The sequence below is a fragment of the Cucurbita pepo genome, chromosome 4, assembly GCF_057944985.1.
Source record: "Cucurbita pepo subsp. pepo isolate OVF chromosome 4, ASM5794498v1, whole genome shotgun sequence".
NCBI lineage: Eukaryota > Viridiplantae > Streptophyta > Magnoliopsida > Cucurbitales > Cucurbitaceae > Cucurbita > Cucurbita pepo.
In genome coordinates this window covers 9,205,595-9,215,934 of record NC_141801.1, presented here as the reverse complement: position 1 = coordinate 9,215,934, position 10,340 = coordinate 9,205,595, and the positions used below count along the sequence as shown (strand labels likewise).

Here is a 10,340-nt window from a genome sequence, read left to right as displayed (position 1 = left end):
TATTTAAAAAGGAAGATCGATGTTCTTTCAAGAGAACAAGAGTGTTCAAAAAATTCGATCAGCCCAACTTAACTCAACCACGATTTTGATTGGATTGGATTCAAATAAATAAAAATTTTATAAATTGAGTTGGGTTCATTAGTTTCGTTAAAATTAGATTTAGTTGAATCAGACCTAAATTTATTCCGATACAATTATATATATTTATATTTATGTAATTCTATAATTTTTTTTTGTTAAATTTTTTAAATATATATTGAAATTGAATATATTATATTTTTGCTTAAGATATATTATCAAATTTAATAAAATATTTTATTTTTTATTTTAGAAAAAATTATATTAGATAATGATTATTAATTAAAGATTTATTTGAAACCAATATTTTAATTATATAATCCTTATGTTCTTTAACCTAAATTGTCTGAACCGGTTTGATTGTGATTTCGGGTATCGGATCTTCCGAAATTTTCACAATCGATCCCTTCCTCCTCCTTCAACGGCACAGCTTCTTCTCAGGTATGCTTCAGCCGGGTGTTTGATCGGATAACTTCAGTTTCCGGCAAATAGAGGATCAATTTGGAGTCTCCGACTCGAGTGAAACTGAAACAGGACCCAACTTTTTATGGGTGAGGCCAATAAGTCCACCTCCACTGCCGAGGAGGACTTGCTTCTCAAGAGCTTCTTCGCAGAAGTCAGCGAAGTCGAGAGAGATAACGAAGTTAGCAGGTCTCCTTCTCTCCCTTTTTCTGTTTTCTTTTTATCCCCAAGCATCGTTTGTCTGTCTTGTATTTGGGGTGTATGCTATTAATTTCAGAGTTGAACAGCATTAGGGTTTGTTGGGTTTTGGCAATGTTTTTAGTTCTTTACCTAAAAGTGGACGAATCTGATATTGTAAGCGAATTGTTTGGCTATGCTTAGTTTGATGATTAAAATGAACACACTTGGTTAAAACGATGATTTTGTTTCTGAATTTGTAGTCTTTTGATTGTATTTTCGATGTTCTTTTTGCCTCGTGGGAATTGAGAATCTGGATTAGTATGGCTATGGGATGCTTTGTGAACGTTTAGATTGTATTGATATATTTTCCACCGGAAGATTTTGATTGTATGGAATCTCTTTGAAGCGTGAACTTAGATAGTTAATAGTGGGTGATGAGAACCCAACTTTGTTCCATAGAGTGGTGTCTTTTGAAAGAATAAACTTCATTGCAGAAGTTTCTTAAGTGGATGGATGAAACTTTTATATCTTCTGATGATGAGGTTCTGAGAAGAAATTTGTGGATATCTTTAAGAAGTTCATGGTGCCTTTCTTGAGATCCAATCTCATATTGTAGGAAAAAGATTATGGCACAACTTTTTATTTAAGAGGAAGCTGAGAAAGTGAGTGAAGAGTGAAAACATAGGATCATATAAAGTTCTTTCCCCAGATGGACCTGTGATAGAACTTAGTGAAAAGGGTGAAACATACGCCCCAGATAATATTATCAATAGAAATTTCATTTGAGCAGCTTCTTTTTTATTAGAAACAATTTCATTGATGTGTGGAACTTACAAAAAGGATGGATAATCCATGAAGGTTACAAAAAGCTTTTCCAATTGGTCACCACAGAAGCATAAGCGTATGAATCAAAGAGATTAGTCATTTTACACCAAGAAATAGTATAATAGATGACAAGACCAGAGTACACTTCAAGGATTACTCTTTTTCCAAAAAAGGAACTCATTGGTTTCTTTCTTTTGAGAGAACCCAAAAGAAGGACTGAGTGATGTTTAACCATAACAAAGCCTTGGCATTCATGAAAGGATGCCCCAACAGAACAATGATGAGAAGATCCTTCACATCCCTAGGAATAGCCAAATACCATCCAAAGGAATCATAAGTTTTTGTCCGAACTTTTGTGCAAATGAACACTGAATAAGGATATGGTTCGGGATTCATCATCAGCCTTACACAAACAACACCATACAGGTGATAAAGCCAAGTAGGGTATACACCTTTGAAGGACATCTTTGGTGTTGATGATATCTCTGTGCCAAATTTCCCATGGGATTTTTTTTTTTCTTTGGTATCCTTCCATATGCCAAAGATGTCTCCATAAGGCAAGTGGTATCTCCCATATCTAAAATAAATGGTTTTGTAGAGAAGTGACAATTAGAATTAGAGGCCATCTCTAAGTATCCTCGAGTTGTGTGATTATAATCGGGTCAAGGTCAAGGTTGAGTTCTGCCCACTTTAAAGCCTCTACATCTTTCAAGTTCCTCCAAAGTCTAAGGACCCAAAAACTATTGGTGATGTTCCGAACTTCTTTAACCGTGGCCTTTTTACAGAGAGAAACCTTGGGGGTAAGTGAGAAGCCAAGGGGAAGCTAGTCACCCAAGGATCGGTCTAGAGAAGTATATTGATTCTATCACCAACTTAGTGGCCAATGCAATTGGTAATAAGGCTTTGTTGTTTTACAATGTTTTTCCAAGTACCTTTGACAACATAGCCCAATTTAAGCAAGTCAACCCGTACTTTTCTCTTTAAGTTCCTCCCCATAGCATTTTTTTTTCTTGGTTGTATCGTGATTATCATTTTGCAAGAAATGCTTTGTTTTTGTCCAACATGGAATGTAGTCCAAGGCCTTTTTGGACAAGTGGATAGAGAATATTACTCCATCTAACAAGATGATGCCCATATGCATTTTATTCTCCTTTCCATTGGAAATTTCTAAAATTTCTTGGGGTACCCTAAATTCTAAATCGGCTGATAAGTGGCTCCCATCAATATTGAGTGGAAAAGCTATCAAATTGCCACTTTTCAAGTATACCTGTGTAACTTCTATTATCTTTTTCCTTACCCTCAACAATGGTCTCTTGGAATGTCAAAGGCTTGGGAGACTGGCAAAAGTGAGCCCGGCTCACCTCCTCAACTGCAATCCCACTATGATCATTATTCAAGAAACATAATTGAATTTTGTTGATCATTGGGTTGTTAAATTCGTTTGGAGTGCTAAACATATTGATTGGACAACTTTGGATGCCTCCAGAACATCGGGGGGATCTTAATGATGTGGAATGACCCAACTCTGACCATCTTCGAATGCCAAAGGTCTTTAACCCTAACCACACATATTACTATGGTAGACGGTTACAGTTTTTGGACCACAAGGATCTATGCCCCTGCAGATACCAAGAAAGACCCATATTCTGGTAGGAATTACAGGACCTATCTTGCCTCTGCAGAGAGAACTGGCTTTTGCCTGGCGACTTCAATATCTCCATGTGGGCACATGAAAAATCTAGGTGAAAAGTCATTAGAGGCATGAGACATTTAAATAACTTCATAAGAGAAGCCGAACTCATTGACCTTCCCCATAGCAATGGCCTTTATAGTTGGTCAAACAACAAATTCTCATCTACTTTGACATTCATTGGCAGATTTATGGCTACCAACGGTCTCCTAAAAAATTCATTGATGTCGGTGCCTTTCCATGGGTTGCTTTAATTGGGCCCCATACCCTTTCATCTTGAGAATTTGTGGCTAGACCGCACTAAATTTTTTTGCCAATTGCAGAATACTAGTGGAAAAACATGCCTAATCGTGAAAGGTCAGGACATGGATTTATTAACAAACTCAAAAGACTAAAAGAAGTCATCGAGAAATGGAATAAGGAGGTTTTCAGTTGTATTTTCACAAAAAAAAAAAAAAAAAAAAAAGAAAAAAGAAAGAAATAAAGACAACACCTTACATAAATTGCTGGACTTGATCGAATGGAGGAAACCAACTCTATCATATTAGTTCAACACACGCATAAAAAGCTCATGAAAGCTGAGCTTATCTCGTTGGCAACAAAGAAAGAGAAATCTTGGAGACAAAAATGTAAAAATCGATTGGTTCAAGGAGGACGACATAAACTTTAGATTCTTCCATCACATCATGGCCTTAAAAAAAGGAAAGAGTACCATCATGGAAATTCTATCGGCATAAGTTAGAAGTTTAGTTAACCAAGATGGAATTGCTAAGAGTTTGTCCTTTTACACATCTTTATATACAAAGGACGATGCCCCTATCGAATTTTTCCACGATCTTGATTTGATCCTAGTTGATCAGCAATGGGAGGTTGCTTTCACCGAAGAAGAGGTAGGGAAGGCGATAAAGCTCTTGGGCTCTGAAGAAAACTCCGGGACCGGATGGTTTTACCTCAAAATTTTAAAAGAGGTATTGAAACATTATGAGGCAGATATCATTTGAGTGTTCCAAGACTTTTTCTTAATGGAATTATCAATGGAAACATAAATGAAACATACATATGTTTGATTTCAAAGAAAATGGATGCTCATGTTGTTGTTGACTTTTTGCCCCATAAGTCTTACAACCGAACTACACAAAATTATAGCTAGGGTGTTATCAGAACTCCTCAAAAGGGTTATCCTCTTGATAATTACTAAACAAACAACATTTGTAGTGGGACATCAGATCCTTGATAAATCCCTCGTGGCAAATGACTAATAAGCAAATGGAAAAGAAGGAAACAAATAAGTGTAGTCATCAGACTTGACTTGGAAAAAGTCTTCGACATGGTCAATTGGACTTTCCTCGAACATTCTTGTTGCAAAAGGTTTTGGCGCAAAATGGTGAGGGTGGATAAAGGGTTGCATCTCATTCACAAACTTCTCCATCATCATTAATGGAAGACCAAGAGGAAAAATCTATGCTACTTGGGTTCTTTGACAAGCGGATCCACCATCTCTTTTTCTTTTCATAATGGTAATGGATTGCCTTAGTTACTTACTCACCAAGGCTAAATACGAAGGGCAGATAAAGGACTTTCAAGTTGGAAACAAAGGCTTAGGTATATATCACCTTTTGTTTGCAGATGACACAATCCACTTCTCTGATGTGACAGATGTCTCCATAAAAAATATGTATGAGATGGTAAAATTCTTCAAAAGATTCTGAAGACAAAACATCAACCTTCAGAAAATAAAGATTATCGGCATGAACATTACAACAAAAAATATCAAAGACTTTGCTGGCAAATATGGTTGTAAGAAAGGCGAATGGTAAGCATGCACGTGGGATTGCCCTTAAATGGAAACTCCAAATCCTTCTCTTTCTAAAAGACCATTATTAAATAAATAGAAAGAAGGTTATCATCACGGTCATCATGTTACACTTCTCGGCTCAAAGCCACGCTGTCCAACATTCCCAATTACTACATGTCTCTATCCGAAATGCCTTAGAAATTGGCTATGAAAATATAAAGATTATTAAGAAACTATTTGTGGAGTAGAGTGGCTATGACCCACACTGTGTCTGATAGAATACCATAAACTACAATCTAGATTTGTCACATGTAAGACAGAATTTAGTAGTAAATTGTGGATAACACTAAATAAGCCTGTCTTCAATACCTTGGAGTAAGCTATCTGCAATCTGTTTTCGGCTCCTTTTGTTTGGACCTTTTTTTTATGCCTTTATATTCTTTCCTTTTTTTTTCTTTTTTTTTTTTTAAATTTTATTTTATTTTATGAAATCTTGGTTTCTTACACAAAAGGAAAAAATAAAATAAAATAAAATAAAGGCCTCATTGGGTTTGTTTCTTTCAACCTTTATTTTCTTAATGACCCAGTTTCTCATTGGCAAAAAGATAATTAAAAAAACCCCTTTTGGCAATGTTTAACTCATTAGTGAAAGTCCACTTGGTTTTGTGAAACTCAGGTATACTTTATGTTGGACCTTCCTCCTTAACATCTCTCTGCTACTTTTGAAAGTGGGACAAGAAAACATGGAGAATAAGATAGAAACTAAAATTTTGAGAGAGGTTGAAGTATTATCATGCATTTGGACAATACAAGGGAAATGTAGAAATCTAACATGGAAATGGGAAATTTTTGTGGGACCCAATATCATAACGATTGGCCATAAAAACTTGCTCATTGGGAGATTGGAGAGAAATATAATTTTGAAGGTAGGAGAAGGTATAGTAGGAAGTTTGGGATTGATGTTGCAATGTCTCTACTTGATGACTCGATTGAATTTTCTTACAACCTTTTTTTGTCTATTTAATTTCTTTTCTTTTAAAATCTGATCCAATTAAAAGTTTTTTTTTTTAAACTAATCTTCTTCGCCCCAATGTCCAACAAGGGTACCTCGTGTCTCTTTTTGTGCTTGATCCTGTTGATAATAATACAATATTGATCATCTTATTTCATGTACTGTTTTCAAAGATGATGTTAGGTTTTTTTCATCTTTTGTAACTGTTGGGACTTACCTCTTTAGGATCTTGTCCTGCTTCAAATTGAATCCATTCGAGTATCTGAAGTTACCATTTGATGCGTCTCCAGAAGAGGTGAAAAGGCAATATCGTAAGGTAATTGTGCTCAGCATGAAATCTGTTCTAGTTTCCTCCCAAGCTATATACTGCTTCTGTATTTTAGAGTTCATCTAATTCACTTTAAAGTATCTAATCATTTGTAGTTATCATTGCTGGTTCACCCTGATAAGTGTAAGCATCCACAAGCAAAAGAAGCATTTGGAGGTATGTTGATTTATGATATCAGTTTTGTTCAGTTTAATGTTTTGCATTCAAGGTTATTTAGATATTATTTAACTGTTTATGCCTGTAATATCCAACTAAAATTACTTTGTTGGTGCTGATCAGCATTGGCAAAAGCCCAGAAGCTATTACTTGATGGGCAAGAAAGGGATTATATTCTGAGCCAAGTCAATGCAGCAAAAGGCAAGTCAACTAATGCTTTTAGTGAGATACCAAAAAGAATGGGACTACACATACTGGAGATGAGAGAGAACTAAATTTATGCCTACCCATATCTCTATGTCTTTCCATTGCGTTGCATTTTAGTTGACAGTTTCTTGATTGCTTTCCACATAGTAGGTACATCTGGTCAAGTGATATTTACGCATGCCACCATATGATTTAGGGGAATTGATATTTACGCATATTTAGATTACACTATCCGTTGTGCCTGTAGTAGACTGACTTGATCCTGGTAGTATCATAATCCTGAACTGTCATCTGGAAGAACAAATAAAACCTATAACTATTCTACATAGAAAAATTTAACCTTCACAAAATGTAGGCTTTTATTTATTTATTTATTTTTTGTGAAATGAATTTGGTTAATGAATGAAATACAGGAAAGGCCGAAGCCTACCAAATCCAAGGAATCACATAAACATCATAAAATGCATTCCTGATTGCTTTTTTTTTTATCCCGACGTCATGGAAACTAATAATTTATATCTTCAAGTTTAGTGACTAACAAAGCTACGGCTGAAGAGTTTAATTTGGTTCTACAGTAATATTTTTCTGAAACAGTGAACTTATTTTATGTCTTAGTGTAAGTTCACTAATTTAAAAGACCTTGGGTTTGGTCTTACCTCGGTCCTCCTGCCTAGTGTCTGGCTTAGCTTGTCCATATTTGGTGCAGTAAGATCCGCGTCCATTTGTGCTTACATATTAAAACTTGGTTAAATGTGAGATAAGAAGTTGGCCTGAAATGCATGTAGAGTTTAGGTTCTCCTAATTACAAGGTTCATTTACGTGGCCTCGGTCCTCAAATTTCTGGATAGACTGAGTTTCATTGCCTGTGGATGTTTTTTCTTCAGTTATGTTTCTTGTTTTTCCCCTTCTCTTTTCTGGAGCTCTATGGAGTTGGGAAAAATTTTCACTTGTACTTATTTTGAACTGCAGAAGAACTCCTAGCAAAGAGGAAGAAGCAGTTAAAGAAAGATACAGCTTCTAAAATAAAGTCATTGGTCGAAGAGGTGAGCTGAATTCCCTTTTCTTTTCACATTTCATTGTTACTTTATGTTCTACTTGCAATATCAATGGAATCCATTTATGGCTCAAATCTAGAGTTGGTTTGTGAGACTGCTACCATTTAATTTGTGTGAATTAACAGAGCTCACTCCCTTATCATGTTGTGAATGAAAAGTTTTGTGAAAAAGTTGAGCCACGTATGTAGTAGACATTTGTGAGAGTTCTAAATTAATATAAAGCTAAGTTACGATAAAGGTCAAGTAATTAATAGGCGTCTATAACTAAGATTTTACGTTTATTTACAATAATATTACATCTAACATGTAAAATTCATCCTCAAACTGGCCTAATTTGTTACAACAGTAACCTAATCATCCTCTATGTAATGGCTTTGTGAGAAATCTTCCAATTGCTCTTTGTTCTTTATTGACAATGCATTTAGCTTGCTGACGAAATACTGAAATTGAATCAATATAAAGGTAACTTGATTGTGACACTGCAAATTGATTGAACCGTTGGAATTATGATACTATGAGTTGACGTATTCACATGATTTATGTATATTATTTGTCATAGTTTTGTAATTTGATGCCTGTGACCTCTTATGCCTGTTGATTTGGCACAGGGAAAATACGACCAACAGTATGAGAGTACAGAAGAATTCAAGCAAGAGCTAAAATTGAAGGTTCGAGAAATTTTAACAGAACAAGAATGGAGGAGGAGAAAGATGCAGATGAGGGTATGCAGGACGCTCAGATAATTTGATATTCCTCTGGATTTCTTTTAATTTCGTATATTTGGGAAGGATTATTCATTGTCTATATTGCTTTTATTGCATTTAGATTTCTGAGGAAGAAGGCAGATTGAAAAAAGATGAAGAAGAAACAAAAGAAATGTGGAAGAAAAAACGGGAGCATGAGGAGCAGTGGGAAGGAACAAGAGAACAGAGGGTTAGTATTTAACTTTTCTATATTTATAAACACAATAGATCTAGTTTTGCTATTCTTTTGGTTCTGTAAGACTGTAGAATGAGTAATTTTGCCTGTTGGTATGCCATTGGAGGAAAGAGAAGACGACCATTCAGACTTCTCAGATATAGGGAAATTCCTGCCAATGATAGAGTAGGACGTATAAGCTCAGACCCTTATGTGAGGTTACATGCGCTAGCCTCCCTGCACGTGCCGCTGTCTGCCTCACTACTCTATTTTCTTTGACGGGAAAAAGTTTATGCTTTGTTCTTCCAGTTTTCTGGCTCTATTATCTGGTTTAACACCTTCAAATTTTCTGGTTTACTGATGAGTGCTTAACATAACGTCATAACATGAATACTTGATGTTCAACTTGGAGCTAGAACATGGAGTTCTGAACCTCTGATTCTTTACCAAGTTCTGTACGGAACAAATGGTTTAATTTGCACTTTTGCCTTTCCCTTCTTCATCAGGTTTCAAGCTGGAGAGATTTTATGAAGGGTGGAAAAAAGGTGAGATGGTATACTCAGGTTGCGTTGAAGTGATGAATGCATGCGACTAAAATGGCCCAAATTTGAAATTTTTGTTTGTGTTACAGGCTAAGAAAGGGGAAACTCGACCGCCAAAGCTGAAGACTGAGGACCCCAACAAATCATATGTCCAGCGGCCAGTAAAGCGAGGTTAAATGAATGAACTGCAGCGAAGCTCCGGCGAGTAGTAGGGGAGATTGTGGATGTAGGCTGGCAGTATCAATTCTTATTACTCGCCTGTAAGCTACATAGTTAGAATGCAAATCTTATCTATATAAACATCAAAGCTGTAAAATCTTATTACTAAAATTAAAAGGATTGTTTTAATTATAGTTCCATGTAGCGACCCGACCTATTTGAATAGTAGAATGATGGCTACTCGAAAGTAAATGAAAAAACGAGTTTAAAAGTCTCTTTGAGCGTCCTAGAAATTTACATAATTGAAGAGAAGTTCACTTAGAAAGTCTCTTTGAGTTTGTTTGTATCCTTTCTAGGAGAACATCATAGGATGGTAGTTGTAGGGGTATAGCGGAGCCAACAAAATGATAGTAAGTTTGATTAGTTAGACTGAGATCTGTCAAAGGTAAGGTCTTTAGCTTGAGAGTAAGTTTCAATAAAAGAGTCATGGCCAATTACAACGTTTTCGACTATAGAATTCGGCCTAAGGGGTCAACCCGATGGCTTTTATGAGGAAGGCGACACAAAGGAGGCTCAAGAGTTTGTTAAGGAAGGTGGCAAGGGTCGAGGATAAATTGAAAGGCGTTTTCTAGTCCCCTAAGCTGGGTGGTGCTTGTGTGTGGAGTGTGCCACGACTAAGTTATGCACAAAAATATATCTTATGCACAAAAATATATCTTCTTCAAGTTCATTAGTTTAGCTTAGAAGAAAACATCTCGTATTACTACTTAATTGAAATGGGAGCACGTGTTTGCCTTTTTCATTTGAGCCCTACGTCCCAACCACGTAGCTTTATCATATTCCTCTAGGTATAGCAGAAATGAACTAGAATTATTTTTTTATGGTTGCGTATTTAGTTAGGCGGTTGATTTTACATGTTTCCATACCACTTTT

At 35.9% G+C, this 10,340-nt stretch overlaps 1 protein-coding gene across 1 annotated transcript; it reads left to right on the top strand.

The window, feature by feature from the left end:
- The first annotated feature begins 413 nt into the window (after nucleotides 1-413).
- On the top strand, nucleotides 414-9,601 carry LOC111784083 (uncharacterized). Its single transcript, XM_023664913.2, has 9 exons — nucleotides 414-729; nucleotides 6,268-6,358; nucleotides 6,466-6,526; nucleotides 6,650-6,727; nucleotides 7,703-7,776; nucleotides 8,397-8,510; nucleotides 8,614-8,721; nucleotides 9,213-9,251; nucleotides 9,338-9,601. The coding sequence occupies exons 1-9, from the start codon at nucleotides 626-628 to the stop codon at nucleotides 9,422-9,424; spliced, it is 756 nt and encodes a 251-aa protein (XP_023520681.2). The 5' UTR covers nucleotides 414-625; the 3' UTR covers nucleotides 9,425-9,601.
- The last annotated feature ends 739 nt before the right edge of the window (nucleotides 9,602-10,340 follow it).